At 41.8% G+C, this 17,679-nt stretch overlaps 1 protein-coding gene across 1 annotated transcript in view; it reads left to right on the top strand.

Annotated features, from left to right (window-relative positions):
- The first annotated feature begins 4,193 nt into the window (after nucleotides 1-4,193).
- Nucleotides 4,194-17,679, top strand: part of ARHGEF11 (Rho guanine nucleotide exchange factor (GEF) 11) — a 69,807-nt gene continuing 56,321 nt past the window's right edge. Inside the window, exons 1-7 of the mRNA XM_006861739.1 lie at nucleotides 4,194-4,249; nucleotides 5,874-5,965; nucleotides 6,962-7,060; nucleotides 13,450-13,499; nucleotides 14,455-14,512; nucleotides 15,290-15,468; nucleotides 16,291-16,362. Coding sequence (XP_006861801.1) covers nucleotides 4,194-4,249; nucleotides 5,874-5,965; nucleotides 6,962-7,060; nucleotides 13,450-13,499; nucleotides 14,455-14,512; nucleotides 15,290-15,468; nucleotides 16,291-16,362 — 606 coding nt within the window. The remainder of the gene's footprint in view (nucleotides 4,250-5,873; nucleotides 5,966-6,961; nucleotides 7,061-13,449; nucleotides 13,500-14,454; nucleotides 14,513-15,289; nucleotides 15,469-16,290; nucleotides 16,363-17,679) is intronic.

The following is a 17,679-nucleotide window of genomic DNA, read 5'->3' as shown; positions in this document are numbered from 1 at the left end:
TGAATCACTGACCTTCAGTTAGCAGTCCAGTTCTTATCCTACAGCACCACACCAAGACTCCAGAGAATTGTCAAATTTCCATTTTTAAGCTACCATTATAATAAGCGTTTCAGGCAAGGATTATTCATTGATAATCAAACAGTGGGTCAGAGGTCATTGGATAATAGGATAGCACATAGTTTCAAAATAACATGGTGTGAAAACAAAACAAAAACCTGGCCTGGACTTTTCAAATTGTCAGCGTCATGAAACACCAAAAAGAGTGGGTAGAAGGAAGAAAGTATTCTAGATTAAAGAAACCTGGCATAAATGTGATTCAAATCCTTGATTGGATCCGAGATCAAGGTGGTTGAAGAACAGCTATAAAAAGTATTACTGAGACAATTGGGAAATTTTGGACAGCATATTGTTAAGTGCCATCAAGTAGGTTCCAGCTCATAGTGACCCTGTATAGGGTTTCCAAGGAGTGGCTGGTGGGTTTGAACCGCCAGTCTTTCGGTTTGCACTCCAGTGCTGATCCTACAGTGGCATACCAGAACTCCATAGAAAGTATTACTGAGACAATTAGGGAAATTTGGACAGTATATTAGATGATAATATATCGGCGTTAGCCTTATAGGTGCATTTATGGCATTGTAGTTATATAGGAGAAGTTCTGGGTTTTATTTATATATGTAGCCTGAATTATTTAGGAGCAAAGTGCCATGAAGTCTACACCTTTCAAAAAAAATTTTTTTGGTGGGGGTGGGGGCGGATTGTAAACATAGAAAGATAAAGAAAATCACAAAATGTCAAGTGGTAAGTCAGGGGAAAGAGTGTAGAGCCGTTCATTGTGCTGCCTTTTCACTTGGATATAGGTTTGAGATTTTAAAAATAAAAGTTGAGGTAAAAGAAATGTGCACTGCAGTGGACAGGGAAGGTTCGTGAATTCAGTACTACTTGACCAAGAAAGGGCTAACATGGACAGAGAGGACTGGAATGGAGGTCACTGTAAGGCAGAGATAGGATTGAGCACAGCGTCTTTTAGGATATAGGTGTTGTTAAGTGCCATCAAGTCAGTTTTGACTCATAGAGAATCTTGTGTAGGATTTCTGAAGAGCGACCAGTGGTTTGAATCACCGACCTTTTGGTGTTTATCCTACAGCGCCACATCAAGATACAGTTGTTGTTGTTGTGAAGTGCCGTTAAGTAGGTTCCGATCCATGGATGGTGGTGGCTGTGTACCGTGGAGTGGTTCCAACTCATGGCGACCCTGTACAGGGTTTCCGAGGCTGTAAGTCTTTACAGGAGCAGAACACCTCATCTTTCTCTCGTGGAGCAGCTGGTAGTTTCGAACTGCTGACCTTGCTGTTCGCAGCCCAATTCGTAACCGCTGTGCTACCAGAGCTCCTGTATAGGGTTTCCAGGTAGCAGCTGGTGAGTTTGAACTGCCGAACTTGCAGTTCAAATGGCTTTGCAGTCTGGTATATTAACCCACAGCGCCACACCAGAGACCACATAGGAAAGGCCTTTAATACCAGGAGGGTCCATCTGATTGTTTAGATAATAAGGGGAGAAACCATAGGTTGTAGATCAGGCTTGACCTGAAGAAGAGTGTTGTTGTATGATGGATAGTGTAGAGTACAAATGAGGTTCTTGCAATAATCCAGGCTTGAATCAGTGGACATGTGGTTTAGAGTGGTGGGTATCAGTGATAATGTAAAAGGAGCCACTCTGGGAAAAAATTTTTTGTGAGGACCGCAGGCCCTCTATAACTGAGAAATTGGGTTAAAAAATGTATCTGGAGAACAGAAATGTGGAAAGGGGGATTTCGTAGACCTCCTCCATAAATCCCAGATTTAAACTGGGTGGAATCAGCTCTGCTGTTAAATGTTGATTAGAATATTGTCAGATTAAGGACAAGCCCAGCATTCAAGTTTTTTTCTTTGGTTATTTTCTTTCCATCTGATTATCTCCTGCCACACTAACTTCTTCACACCACACTCACACCTTTCTCCTTTTCCTCTTTCTTTGTCTCAGATTTTAACCTTCTAAGGTTCTTCCTCCCAAATGTCTGCTCAGGTTTAACATGGTTCTTTCTAATCACCAGATTTGCCTGCTCTGGGCATTTCTCTTCCACGTCAGTATTAGTTTTCCTCCTTTAAACCCTCAGAAAGAACAAAAGAACTTGCCATCTGTTGCAATTACATTTATGTTGCATTCTCTGTTTTCCCCACTGTACCTATCACAGCCTGTGATTTTTTTTCTGGAGGAACTTTTGTTGACTGCTATAACGATCCTTGTTCCCCTAGCAGTCCTCCTTAGCCAGACGTGCTTGCTTAATTTAGTTTGGCCTAATCTGCATCCGATGACCTGGAATAGTTCCTCCCCTCCCTCCTTCCCTCCAGCTCAAATGCAAATTAACCAGGTGAAAAGTTACCAGATTTAAAATGCATCTTCTCAGCTTTAATGAGTGCATAGGGAACCAACTTCTTGCCAGAGACAAACAAACTAGACACCAGAACCAAACCTATAGCACCTCTAGAGGACAGGGTAGAACTACCCCATAATCTTGACAAAAGCAGATGCCACATCCTTCTCTTGCAAAGCATGTAGGTGAGCTCTTTAACCACTGTGCCACCAGCGTTCCTTAGAACTGTAATCAGGAGACCTGAACTGTCCTGAGATAAAATAGACTTTCTCCTGAAGTAATTAATGAGGAAGAATTCAAAACTAGCCTGGGTAACCCTGTGGTGAGATACTGTGGGTCTTACTGAAGATGAAGATAGCAGATGAACTGTTGTAATAAAAAACCTTTTAAATAAAGGTCCATTCTGAGAATGTCTCTGATTCAGGGGCATTAAAGTTCTGTGCACTTACTTCACCCACTAGCTGCAAGTGTTACTTATTTCTGTGTCCTTGTTGTTGTTAGGTGCCATCGAGTCAGTTCCAACTCAAGCAACCTATGTACAATAGAATGAAACACTCTTCAGTCCTGCATCATCCTCACAGTTGTTATGTTTGAGCCCATTGCTGCTGCCATTGTATCACCCCTTCTTGTTGGGGGTCTTCCTTCTTTTCACTGACCATTCACTTTCCCAAGTGTGCTGTCCTCTGGCTGGGACTGTCCTTCGTGCTTGGCATAGTGTTGAGAGCAGTGCTGTCAGTACAATACAATGACAGAAATGTTCTGTTCTTCACTGTCCAACACAGAAGCCACATGGCTACTAAGACTTGAAATCTGGCCAGTGCAACTGAGAAACTGAACTTTATATTTTATTTAAAAATTAAATGCAGCTTGTGGCTATCATATTGGTCAACATAGATGTAGATTCTAAACATAATAGATTCTTGTTAAGTGACAAGTTAAGCAACTGAAATCTTTTTCCAAGGTGGGGAGGTGGGAGCTGGGCAGGGAATGATGGAATGTTGTTGTTGTTGAGTGCTGTCGAGTCAGTTCCAACTGTATAGAGTATCATAGGAGCAACTGGTGAACTTGAACCACCGACCTTGCGATTCAAGCCAACTTTGCAGTCCAGTGCATTAACCTACAGCACCACACCAGGACTCATAACTTAAAGAGTTGTAGCTTCTGGAAGATTACCTTCTTTTTTGGCTTGTTCTTACAGTAGTGGGAAAGGGTGTAAGAAGAACTTCTAGGAGGAAGAAACGCTGTGGAAAAAGGCAGAAATTAGAAACTGTAGCAAGTGAAGGGAGAACAGAGACTCAGAGTAGGAGTGAACAGTGATCGTGAGAATCACTGGGGACAGTCCCTGCCTTTATGGAACATACAGCCTTATCTGCACAGACTTACAGACAAGTAAACAAGCAGTTACCATTTGCTACTCACTTGACAATAAGATACATACTGGGAGCTGTGGAAGACATCACAGAGCACTTCATTTGACATCCGGCAATACTTCTCTTTAAGATGCTGTGCCTAATGGCTTAGCATGAAGAGAGATGGCCTCTCCTGAGTATAATGAGGAAGTTCTGAAAGATTTAAGCAGCTAAATGAGATGACCGAATTTGCATTTTATTACTATCACTGCTGCTCCGTGACCAGTGTCTACCCCTGGGGCCTTCTTAGTTTTATTACAGTTTTTCTTTTGAATCAACCAACTCCAGTGTTTTGTCTGGTTTATGTCTTGTTTTGTTTTTCTTTCTCTTTCTTCCTATTCTTCTGAATCGCTCTCTCCTGGGTCCCACGTTTGATGTCCTTCTCTCTGATCCAAAGATCAGCCAGTAAAAAGCAGTCTCACCTGTCCAGGTAAGAGGGGTGCCAGGGTGATAAGTGAAGAAGACCACTGCCTCCTTTACATTTTTTTTTTTTAATAGCACCTTCTAACATGGTTCTGAATTTTAAAAGTGCACAGAGAATAGAATGAAAAATTTCCAGCTTGTCCATATCCCCTATTCAACTCAGTTTTCCTCTTTGAAGGCAACCAATATTATGTTTGATTTGTACTTTTTAAGAGCTATTTTAGATACTTTATAGAAACAAACATGTATTATTGTTGTTGCTAAGTGCTGTCAAGTCGGTTCTAACTGTATATGGTTTCTGAGGAGTGACTGGTAGGTCTGAACTGCCAACCTTGCCGTTAGCAGAACAGTGCTTATCCTACAGCATCATACCAGGACTTGTGTGTGTGTGTGTGTGTGTATCTCTTCTTTTTCCCACTTTTTTTTTTTTTCTTTACTCTCCACATAATTTTGTGTCTTGCTTTTATCTACTCAACATATTGTAGAGATCATTTCTTGTCCACATATAAAGAGCTTCCTCATTCTGTATATGGTTGAATACTGTATCTTTATATTGATATACTCGAATTTATTTAGGCATATACCCATTGTGAACATTTAGATTATTTGCTATGTTTTGCCTTTACAACTGGTACATATCTAAATAACTGTCTACGTAGTCATTGACTCTCAGTCTGAAGAGGAGGCCCCTTTCTGAGGGCAGTAACTACTGATGAGGTGACTTGACAATTTGTGTGCTTTTCTACCAGGAGGGGCACAGCACTGGTTTGAATGTCTCCTTGAAGAGGAGATCATGCTAAATCTGGATCGGTGGTCTGAGTTTCCATGGTTTTGTTAGTTTGTAGAGACTGCCTGTGGGAATAGTACTGAATGTAGAGTTGGAATTTTACCACTAAATAGACTAGATTCCTATTCTTCCATGGTACCCAAAAGATAAATGGAATTTTCGGAGGCTTGGGCTCACCTTTCTTTAGAAGTATAAAGTTTGTGGTTACCTCACAAGTTAGTACAAATGCCCAGTTACCTTCCTGGAGACCACTCTTTTGGAGAGGTGGAACTTTGAGAGACAAAGAGATGAAGTAAAATGGGGGAGATTGTCTCTGCTACGGCCACTGCAACCCTCTGCTCTGTGAATGCAGGCCTCTGTGTTTCTCTCAGCCACCATACCATGTCCTTGCCCTGCAGTTTCCCCTTCCTCTGCAAGTAATCACCTAAATCTAACTAGCTGCTTGTTTGTTTGTTTCTGTCTTTCTCTTGCATTCATTTTCTGTGCTGCTCTGTTCTGTTTCATCAGCCCCGTTGCAGCCTGGTAAGACCCAACAAGCATATTTATGTGTGCACACCCCTTCTTGCTATTGTCTCTTTGTCTCCTGACTCCAGGAAGGACTATTACCCTTCACACCTTGCTGGGTATTAAAGAGATCATGTTTGCCCTGCCAGCCCAGGATTCCAGATAGGTGGTGTTGCCAGTGCTGTAGACATGGCTAATCTCCCACCAAATTGAGCGGGTTTCAGTGTGGGAGGGTCAGTTTCTCTCTACTCAATGCCCCCTTTGACAGGACCATCTTCCACTTCAAGGCTGGTGCCTCCTCAGTCAACTCATCAATGTGCTTTTCCTACTGTTTCTCCAGGTTAACCAGCCTGTCTTCTCTGGGCGATTCAGCACCTGAACGCAAGTCCCCTTCACACCACCGCCAATCCTCTGACACCTCTGAGACAACAGGTAACCTAGACACATAGACACAAGCAGTGTATACCTATATAGACACATCTGTCTGTATACCCCAAGTGTTGAACAGATATTATGTATGAGGCATTCTTTTATAGGCTTTATATGAATTGTTCTCCTTAGCCCTTACATTGACTATAGAAAGTAGATCTGATTATTCTTATTTTACACAGAGAGCTTAAGAAACTTGTCCAAGTGCATGAGCTTATGGGGGCAGAATCGGGACTTGAAACCGGGTCTATATGACCTCTAGAAGCCATATTTTAGTCATTATGGGCTGAGTCACACACCCTGCTCACACGTATAGGGTCTAGTACCCACCCACATTGATGAAGGCAGTCAGGAGTCAGAGGCTACCTTTAGCTTTTTAAGTTCTGGGAATGTGTGTACATGTGAAAAAGAGAAGGTTTTCTCCTGGCATTTCTATTTCCTTGGACTTAACAAAAGGGTCATCCCTGTGTTACCCTAAGTGAGTTATCCAGATCTGCAAAAAGGGCCACCTGCTGCTTTCACTTGATATAATTGGGCATAAAATGGCTCATCTCACTTGGGCTTTAATCCTTGTTGTTCTTGTTGTTGTCAAGTGCCGAAAAGTCAGTTCCGACTCATCTTAGCGACTGCTTATCGCTAGTATGAGTCTTCATGAGGGTAGCCTGGGCTTGGCTCTGACCCATATCTGGCTGGTCTCACTCAACAAACCAGAAGGGACAGACATGTATAAGAAAGTAATTTCAGGGAGCTCAGATAAGGATAATTTCCTGCAAGGAACACAAAATAGGTTAAAGGTGTTTGTGAAGCAGTGAGGAAGGCAAGTCATTTTGTGGTATGTTTGGGCAGGATATAAGTGGCAGGGAATTTGATTGGTCTGGAGCAGCTTTCTGGAGAAGGAAACACACTGGACCTTTCTTGAGTGATCTTGGCTTTAGTGCACTAACCTTTGGGGACAGTGCCTGCCTAACTTTCCCCCCATGCTGTTCTCACCTCCACCAGGCCTTGTTCAGCGTTGTGTCATCATCCAAAAGGACCAACATGGCTTCGGCTTCACAGTCAGTGGGGATCGCATTGTTCTGGTGCAGTCTGTACGACCTGGTAAGTGCTAAATCCCTCCTGCCTGGCAAGGGGATAGTTCTTACAAAGTAGCCATGTATTTGACAGTGCTGCATGACTTGGGGGCTTCTCTGGAGGCCTGGGGGCATGAGTAAATTATTCTAGAATTGGTTCCCCAGGGTCCTTGTGAAAGTCTTCACAATGCTAAGCCACTAGAATTTCCAGAGATCACACTTAATGTTTGTTTCACCTGTTGGCAAGTACAAGAAAAGCAGCCACATAGCTCTCAGGTCATAAAACAGTGCCTGATTGCCTTCTAAAGGAGTCCCTTCTGCCACACCGGAGAGGTGCCATGGAGGATTCAAAGGCATCTTTCTTCATACTTACCTTCACATTACCTTGCAAAGTGCACAAATGGTCACTGTTGGGTAGAGGCTTATTCTTTGAGACAGGCACACTGCTCCAAATGATTGTAGGAAACATTTTTAGATATCATTAACATTAAGTGATAAGTTACCAAAAGAAAAATAATGTCTGTTAAGCACTGTACATGGCAGGGAATGGTGTCTGAAAATTTGTGTTTAGGTAGTTTGTGGTTCAGGACATAGTCATTTTCTTTCTGATCATTTTGGGATGCCTTGTTAGATGAAATAGGATTTCAGGAGCAGTTTGTGAAAGATGGAAAGAAAAAACCAGTTTGTCAGGAAAGGAATTTTGGTGGGTAGGGAATGATAAGTGGGAGGGCATTGTACACAAATCAGTCAAGTGACAGATTCTATGTAGAAGTCTGAGAGGTTCAAAGCACTGTCATATGCTAGGTGGTGGAACCATTGTTGTTAAGTGGCCTAGGCTGTAAAAAGGAGCTCTGGTAGTGTAGTGGTTCTGAGTTGGGCTGCTAACCTCAAGGTCAGCAGTTTGAAACTGAAGAAGAAAGATGAGGCTTTTTGCTCTTCTAAAGATTTACAGCCTCAGAAACCCTAAGCAGGGTCGCTATGGGTTACAGCACACCACCACCACCGGACTGAAAAAGATAGGAAGGAGATGGAGGTTGGGCGGATAGAGTGTTTAGGTTGTAAAGCAAGTGTCCCTAAGAGGTGTGAACTTCAGGGTAGCAAATGAGAACCGGGTTTGGTGATGTGGAGCATCACAAAGAACACAAGGAAAAGGGCTAGAGACAGGTTAGCATTCCACACTAAATACAAAGCAGCCCTGCTGGTGCTGTGGTTAAAACACTCTCTGCTAACTGAAAGGTCCTCAATTTGAATCCACCAACTGCTCTGCAGGAGAAAAACTTGATAGTCTGCTTCTGTAACAATTGTTACAGAAACTCTATGTGACAGTTCTACTCTGTCCTACAGTCATAAAATGCACTCCATGGCAGTGGGTTTGGGGTTTTTGTGTATGATGCTGTAGGATAAGCACTGAACTGCCAACCACAAGGTCAGCAGTTCAAACCCACCAGCTGCTCCTCAGCAACCCTATACACGTTTGGTATAAGTTGGAATTGGTTCTACAGCACTTAACAACAACAGTGCAAAACAGGAAGAGAAAATGTACTTTAAGTAATTGTGGGGAAAGATTTGAGATACATTTGTAGGACAGGTAAAAAACATTTCCAATCCATTATCAAAATGAGTTATGTGGATCATGCAAGCATGTAAATGATTATGGCTTATATTGGGGAGTTAACTGTTTTATCAGTAGGAGGATTTTTTTTTTCATACCCAAGCATAGAGTACTGGAAAGATACTCTTTAGTCTTTGCTTCCCTTATTCTTTCAAGGTCCCTGGATGAAACTGAGCTTATGGTACTGCCAAGAATGTGTATTTACCTCTACAGCCTGACTGATTTCTTCTCTTAGTTTTTAATAGAGTCAGACTCAGAAAAGAAAGAGCAGAAGGATAGCTTGCAGTAAAATAGGAATTTTGGAAAGTGTGTGTGTGTACGTGCATGTGTATGTTCAGGAGAAAGGAAGAGACTTGGTTTGGATTGACATTGAAATTATAAGGGCCTCAAAGCAGTTGTATTTCTAGATAAGAGGTTTCTGTAGTTCACTGTTTCTCAAAGTATAGTGTTCCACCTCACAATCACCTAGCCCTGTGGTGATTATTTGAAATCCTTATTCCCAGGCTCATCCCTAGAAGTACTGGATTACTTACTATCTGGCAAGAGGGTTAAGGAATACGTTTTTTAACAAAAGCCCCCTTGTGATTCTGTGCTCATTGAAGTTTGAGGACTTGCTGCTGCTGCTGTATGCTTTCGAGTTGGTTCCAACTCGTAGCGATCCCGTTTAGAGTTTCCTAGTGTGGCTTGTGGGTTTGAGCTGCCAACCTTGCAGTTAGCAGTCCAGTGCTTATCCTACAGCACTTCTACTCCAGTTTATTTACTCTGAAGGGTTTAATTTTTTTTAGATCACGAAATTATTAGAAGTCACCTCATATGGCCTATGTTTTGTTGTTGTTAAATGCTGTGAAGTCGGTTCTGATTCAAAGCGATCCTGTATAGAGTTTCGGAGCAGCGGCTAGTGAGTTTGAATTGCCACTCTTTCTTCTCTCTGCTAATGAATACTAAGGAGCAACTCTTCCTTAAAAATCTAGCAATGTCTTGAAAGATTCCTACATTCTAAGCACTTATCTATAATCATTTCTATCTTCATTGTGAACAGAAGAGCCACCAGCCTTTGTACTTTTCAGGAGTTTAAAGGTCATGGCAGTTTCCAGCCCCTCTTTCACTTCTCTGGGTGCCTAGTGAGCAGGTTTTTGAGACACACAAACTCCTTTCACTGTAAGATGATTTCTATAATATCCAGCGAAACCCCCTAAGGAATTTTTAAAAAATCTTTTTGTCATTACTGTTTGATATAATGATGGCTAATATAAATTTTTTAATGTCTAGATCTTACAGATTATTTTATAAAAATTATTTTCATATGTGTATTTACTTCTGCAGCTATATACAAATTAAAAAATAATTATTCAAACTTTAATTTTACACAGATTATTCTATAAAGTTTATTCAGACTTTAATTTATAATAATCTGCATAGACTGTTTTTACTTATTTCCATTTGACAAGAGGTGAGTATTACATAGCTTTAGTTTTTGTAAGAAAAAACTGTTCTTTGACTAGTAAATTTTAAATTAACAATATTCTGAATTGCTTTACAACTAAATGTCAATTTAAATGCAAATTAAATTTTAACTTAAAAAATACACCAGAAACCAGGTTTGTGACGTAATATTTGGAATGCATGTGTTTTAAGAAATAGACTGGTTTATATAATGTTCACATTCAGTTTCTAGAAGACAATATAAGAGAGTTTCAAATTTGTTGCAAGTTGTTGTTAAGTGCTATCAAGTCAGTTCCAACTCATAACAACCCTGTATAGGGTTTCCAAGGTTGTAAATCTGTACAAGATCTGTCTGCCATGGAGCAACTTGTGAACTCAAACCACTGACCTTGTGGTTCACAGGCCAGTGCTTATCATACAGAGCCACCATGTGCCCATATTTGCAAGTACATTTCTGTAAGCAACATACTTTAGATAAGGTAGTCTTGAGTCCTAATATTGAAAAGCTAAATTGGAATGTAGTTTTTCTTTTCAGACATCTAAACGTGCTTTGTGGGTGTTTTGTTTAGATCAGCTGAGTGCAGTTCTCAGATTTTATGATCGTCTTGGGGGCAGATATACCCTCCCCCCCCCAAAAAAAAGTAATTTTTATTGTTCTCATTAACTATTTTCAGTTTTAGTGTTTCTTATGTTTCCTGGATAGAAATCAAGCTAGGACTATGTTGTCATTTAAAACTAGAAAACCACCCACAGCTTCCAGTTGAATAATCCTTAAAACATTGTGATCATCTATAAAAGCATGTTCTTTTTAGCTCCTCACAATCATATATGCTTAATCTGATCATTGTAAAGAGAGAAAATATATGGTTTAATTTTTTTTTCAGTGTCCATTATCATCTCTGATGATGTTAGCTTCAAGAACATACGTATGTTCTCAGCACTTACCTACTGATTGAAAACTTGTTTTAATCATTTTCTCCATATTCCTTTTAAAAATTATTAGTGTCCTAGAGATAAAGAATGATGTATGCACAACCTTGGAACTACAGGGCTTTGGGATACAGAGATTGACCCATGGTTGGAATGGGGAAAAGGGGGGAATAATGTTAAGATGCTTGGCAGTCTTTTGAATCTTGGTTTTCCTTGCATTATAATATAAAATAGACACACCAGGGGGGGAGTAGTCAGAAACATCACCATAGAAAGCTTGTAAGTCAGTCTTCTGCCTATAACTGATTGGAATACCTAAAATGGGGCTACAAAGTGCCCAGGGAAGGAGGCTTCCTGTGGAGCCTTTGCAATACATAAAACTATAGGTAGAAGCCTGAACCATATCCAGATCTCCAGAGATGGGAAATTCCCACTTGAAAGGATGAGCAAACCAGCCTGGAGCAGCTAGAAGAACAGAAGATATTTCTTGAAAGAAAGACCTACAGGAAAAATACAAAACAATAGAGGCAGATGGACTGTTACTACAAGAACAAATTGCTTGCCTGGGAAACATCAAGGCAAGTGGTTGGGTCCCCTTAATGCAAACCCCCTTCCAAGACAAAGACTCAACGGAAATACGTGCTCTGATTGGTGACCACACGCATCATCGATAGGGGAAAGTGGGGTAAAAGCAGCAATGAAGCGGCAAGCTAAGCCCTATAGTGTTCCGTGGGCTTCTGGGGACCCAGATGGGGACCTAGTTGGCCAGCAGTGTGGGGAGACCTGGGGACTCCTGGGCCCAAGAGTCAGTGGCGTGGCCACAGAGGACTAGAGTGGAGAGTGAAACTACCAGCTGATAGGAAGAGAGGGCATACGCACAAGAACACCCACACCTGCAGATGGTACCCATGTGACTTGGTCCTGATGAATGGATGATCAGAACTCAACCAGGAGAAGAAAGAAGAGGGAAAAAAAAAAAAAAAAAGAGTGATCTGAGACAATTTGATGAACTTGATCTACACCTATGGATGCAGTAACCCAAAAGAGGGAACAAATCTTTACAGCAAGAAACATTCCCACCCCCTCCACACACAGAGTAGACAGAGATGGGCAGCTTGGACATTGGATATCCAAGGGGGCGCGGGGGACAAAGGCAAGAAGTGACTGGCTTACAAGCTTTCAAGAGGGAACCTAGAGCTAGGGGGCATGGAGGAAGGCAGAATCTCCAGTGAGTACTGTCCAATTCTCTAGGCGGAGCTGATGAAATGAAATGCAGAAGGGTCACTTGTGAAACAATAGTGAATGATTGTTATCAGGACTGATTGTGAAGGTTGGAAATGTAAAGATAGACGTTTTGTAGCAAGGAAGGGAGTGATTAACTCTCCAGTTTAGGAGCGGAGGTCTCTAGAACCATCAACGGAGAAGAGCCGAGAGCGGGACCCTACCCAGAGAAGCAGCGAGGCCCGAGATACAGGCAAAGACGATGACGTGGAGTGATGAAAGCGGCTGGGGACTTTGAATCCAGAGAGGGAGAGTGACTGTGTGCTGAAGAAGGGGGTGGGGGGGGAGTGTAGGGGGCGGGTTTATAGGATATACCCTTTGGTCGGTTGATGATGCATGGAGGGGATTGGAACCATGGCAATGAAACGATACATGGTGAATGAATGTAAAACTAAAGTTCTCTCATGTAAAATATATAATTCATAATAAAACATGAAAAAAAAATATTAGTGTCCTAATTAGGGCCCTGGTGTGGCACTGTAGGATAAGCACTGGAATGGTAACCAAGGTAATTGATTCAAACCCACCATCCACTTTTGAAAACCCTATAAAGGATAGCTGTGAGTCAGAACCAACTCTACAGCCATAATTATATTTAATGCAGTAAACTCATTCTTCCCACATAATAAGAAATATTGATTTGACTTTGGAACATAAACACATTTAAATAAAATATGCGCTTACATACATGTAATCTTGAAGTCTGGCCCAACTTGTCTCCTGTCTTGGCCAGGCATCTGAGCTAGGTAAAGGAAAGAGCAAGAGATGTGACCTTATATTGTTCACTCTAGCTTAAAAATCGTTGTGTTGCTAGTGCAGGATACGACGTATGCCCAATATTTGGGCCACTTTACCTAATACGAAGGAGCCCTAGGTAGAACAGTGATTAACCACTCAGCTACTAACAGAGTGGGAGAAAGATGGGACAGTCTGCTTCCATTAGGATTACAGGCCTTGGAAACATTATGGACAGTTCTCCTCAGTCCTATAGGGTCGCTATGAATTGGAATGGATCCTATGGTAATATGTTTAACCCTAACACAGAGATGAAAGGAAATGTTGGAGGGTCACAGATGGGGACCGTGGAGGATAGGTTCAGTCACTGCTGAGAGAGGTTATTGGGCTCTGCTAACCAGGCCTTCACCTTGCAGGAGGTGCAGCCATGAAAGCTGGTGTGAAAGAGGGCGACCGGATCATCAAAGTGAGTGAACCCTCTGTCCCCACTTCCTACCCCAGGATGAGGTGACAGGGCATGTAGAGTCATGTTTGGCCTTGGCTCATCCCACAGTTAGCCACCAAGTTAGGGGTGGTATCATAAGGGTGTATACAGCAATAGAGTATGAGGGAAGCGGGGGGAATTAAGATAGCTGGGTTCCAGGTTCTAGGCTCTTCATTCTAAAGTAACCAAGCTTCTTAGAACAGGTTTTATTATTCCTGTTTCACATATGTCCTAATCAAGATTAAGAGCCGGGGGCGGGGGGTGACTAATGAAGTTTGAATGTTGAGTTTCTGATATCTGTACTATGCTAGACTCCTGGTGTGGCACTGTAGGATCAGCACTGGACTGCAAACCACAAGGTCAGCAGTTCAAACCCACCAGCTGCTCCTCGGAAACCCTATACAGGGTCACTATGAGTCGAAACCGACTCAATGGCACTTTACAATAACAACATCCTATGCTAACCTGAGGCTCTTGCCAGTTTTAATAAATAGAATCTGCCCTACTTGTTTAGTACTTACTTCTGCAGAATACTAGAACAGTAGAGGAAATACTAATGAGGAGAATCCTTAGTCCTCATGTGTGGAGGAAACTGACATACACATGTGTATAAGGCTATTGGTTAGAAAACTACACCGAGACTTCAAAAAGTTAAAAGATAATGGAATTTTGTCACGAACTTTTTGAAGCCCCTCTATATGCCAAAAACAAATAAACGAGTGAAGGAACAAATGAAAACAGTTTTTACCCTTGTAATTTATAGCCTACCTGAGGAGACAAAACATGTAACAAATGTGAACAGGAACAAATTAAGAGGAACCAGAGGCAGCTAAGGAACACTGAAGAATGGTTTCTTGAATAAATGACATTTTGAACTTGCAGAAGGATCCCTTAGGTTTCCATCACCCCTGCTCAATATCCTTTGTTCCCCCAACAGGTTAACGGCACCATGGTGACCAATAGCTCACACCTGGAGGTGGTGAAGCTTATCAAATGTAAGTTGAAGTCAACTAAGTGCAGTTGGGTAGCAGATGGGTTAAGAAGGAAGGAAGAAGAGGCCTTTTGACCAGGAAGCTTCCTTTGCAGCTGTATGAAGCACCTCAAGTCACATCTTTAATCTTAACCTAAAGTAATCCACTAAGACTGCCACAATTCCTTATTATTGCTTCAAATGGAGACACTATATGTCTCTCATCTTGAGTCTTGACCTTTACCTGCACCCATCTTTGCCTTGCTATTTAGACCATATTCTACTGAAACCAGGTCTGGCTCAAATACAGTTTACTCCCCTCTCGCATTTACTAACATTCTTCCTCACTATTTCCGATTTTGAGGAAAAAGCAAATGTTCTTTGTTTGCAAGGCCCAACAGTTGAATCTATGCAGGTAATCAAACCCAAGCAGCAAACACTGAGGAATGAATTAAAGAATGTGGCAGTTTGAAGAAAGTTGAGAGCTAGAATTTGAGTATCTGCTATGTGCCAGGCAGGCAGTGTGCTCTTATGGGCTTTGTATTGGCTAATTTATTTAAAAAGGTACAGGAGGAAACAAGGTAGCCCATAGGGATGGAATTTTTGATGAAGTCTTTGCATGAAGAGAGAGAACGAAGCAATACTTGAGCAGATACAGGGTAGGAGGGCAATAGTTAGAGAAGGGATGGGGCATTAGAGGTGAGAATGTAATCTATAGAATTATAGCAAAAGGAGGAGAGAGAAGCCCTCCTTCATAACGCGAATAGTGCACCTTAGGCAAGCTCTATCTCTTTTCCTCCAGCTGGTGCCTATGTTGCACTGACACTCCTGGGCTCTTCACCCTCATCCATTGGTGTCTCTGGGCTCCAACAGGACCCAGCCCCAGCAGGAGCTCCGCGAGTCACCCCTGTGATACCACCACCACCACCTCCACCACCTCTGCCACCTCCAGAGCGCATCACAGGACCCAAACCTCTGCAGGTAATGGTCCTCACTGTGTTGTCCTTTTTAAAGAGCCCTCCATTGGAGAAGTAAGCAGGTTAAATTGAATGTGATCGTGATAACAGAGATAAGTCAAAGATAACTTGAAAGACCATCAGAATGTTGGACAAAAAGACTGCGTTATAGGGCTTGTTTCAAGCTTAGTGCCCTCCTCCTAGGTAAACATATTTTCCTTTTCCGTTTTAACAGATAGCAGTGTGCATTGTGTTTCTTCAGTGTGTGAAAGACTGTAAGGAGCCCCATGGAGAGTGCATCTCCTCCCTGGAGGGTGCACACCACCAGGCATGTTCAGAAAACATCTGCTAGACACTGTTGCCAGCCAGTGTGGTGAGGCTGTGGAGTAGAATAAAAGAGCAGGGAAAAGCCTTCCTAGAGCCATAAATGCAGGGAGGCAGTTGGGTAGAAGAGAGAGAAAAGGACAAAAAACTAGAAGAGAGAGAACCTTAAAACTAAGAAAAGCCTATGTAGGGAGTTAAAAGAGGATAAGATGCAGATAGGCATATGGAACAGGATTTTCTGGTTGGAAATGTGAGGGAGTCAGCAAGCATTGGGAGACAAAGAAGTTGGAAAGTAATTTGATACCAGATATGATTACAGCTAAGGTTTCTAGGAAGTTCAGGAGTAAAATCAAAATAAGATTTTTTTTTTTTTTTAAGTCTACTGAATTCCATTGAGTATATACGCTATCACCCAGGTTTTACTCCCATAGCTTTCCTAGCCCAGCAATCAGCAGGTAGCAAAGAGTTAAACTGTTGAGCTGGTCCCTCACCTCTCACTACTGTCAATATTTTCCATTCCTAGGATCCCGAAGTTCAAAAACATGCCACACAGATCCTTAGGAATATGCTGAGGCAGGAGGAGAAAGATTTGCAGGTAAGGTCACTGCCGAGGATAGACTGGCTGTTGCCTTATGGAATAATGCGTAATTCAGGACCACTAAAGAATTGCCAGTTGTTGTTGTTGTTAAGTGCCGTTGAGTCGGGTCCGACCCATAGCGATCCTGTACAGGGTTTCCAAGGGTGTAAATCTTTACAGGAGTAGAAAACCTCATCTTTCTCCTGCGGAGCGGCTGGTAGTTTCGAACCGCTGACCTTAAGGTTCGCAGCCCGATTCGTAACCACTACGCTACCAGAGCTCCTTAATAAAACCGAATTTCCCCCTTGCAGTTCAAATGGCTTTGTAGTCTGGCGTATTAACCCACAGCGCCACACCAGGACTTCAGTGTATGTAAAGCATTGTTTTCATTCCTGTGGTGTACAGAGATTGAAAAGATTGAACAGTTCTTGCCCTCGGTGTGTTTAAAACCTAATGGGAGAAAATTTAAATTAAGAGTAAGGAGAGTGGAGCTTACAAGAAGAAAGCAGTTAATAATAATTGGAAATAGGGAAAAGGCCTCACAGAAAGGGTCCTAGAATTTCAGCAGGGCCTTGAAGAGTGAGACTTCTAAGAGTGGGCAGAAGAGATAGGGAAAGGAATGCTAGTGAATGGGCATTGTAAATCAAAGGTACAAATATGTGGACGTGCACTCGTTTATTCAGCAAGCTTTGGGTTCCTGCTGTGTGTTGGGTACTGTACTAAACTTTTCTGCAGGGGTGCATGGGGTTTTATGATTAGGAGTGAAGTGGTTACAGAATAATGAGAGATGAATCTTTTAAGGTGTTTGTAATCCGGTAGGATATGAGTGGATGACTGAAGATGTACTTAATATACATTATAAGAAGTGTTGCTGCTTATGTATTAATACATAATGTCATAAGGTTATCAAAACAGTGTGGTACTGGCATAAGGATAGACTTATAGATCAATAATGGAATAGATTTGAGAGTCCAGAAATCAATGTTCATATCTATGGTCAATTGATTTTTCACAAAGGTGCCAAGACAATTCAGAGAACAAAGGTAAGTCTTTTCAACAAGTGGTTCTGAGACAACTGGATATCCACATGCAAAATATATTAACATGTCCTATTACAGTAGGAGATGAAGTCTTAAGTATAAAAGCTAAAACTATGAGATACATAGTATATAAGAACTGTAAACATAGTTTAGAAGAAAACATACAGGTAAGTCTTTATGACCTGGGACTAGGCAACAGTTTCTTAAGTACAACACAAAAAGCACAAGCAATCAAAGGAAAAATAAACATGCTAGAAAAGACAACTCACAGAATGGGAGAAAATATTTGTAAGTT

This window comes from Chrysochloris asiatica, unplaced genomic scaffold, assembly GCF_000296735.1.
Source record: "Chrysochloris asiatica unplaced genomic scaffold, ChrAsi1.0 scaffold00042, whole genome shotgun sequence".
NCBI lineage: Eukaryota > Metazoa > Chordata > Mammalia > Afrosoricida > Chrysochloridae > Chrysochloris > Chrysochloris asiatica.
The sequence above is the reverse complement of the archived record's forward strand: the minus strand, read 5'-3'. Positions and strand labels throughout refer to the sequence as shown.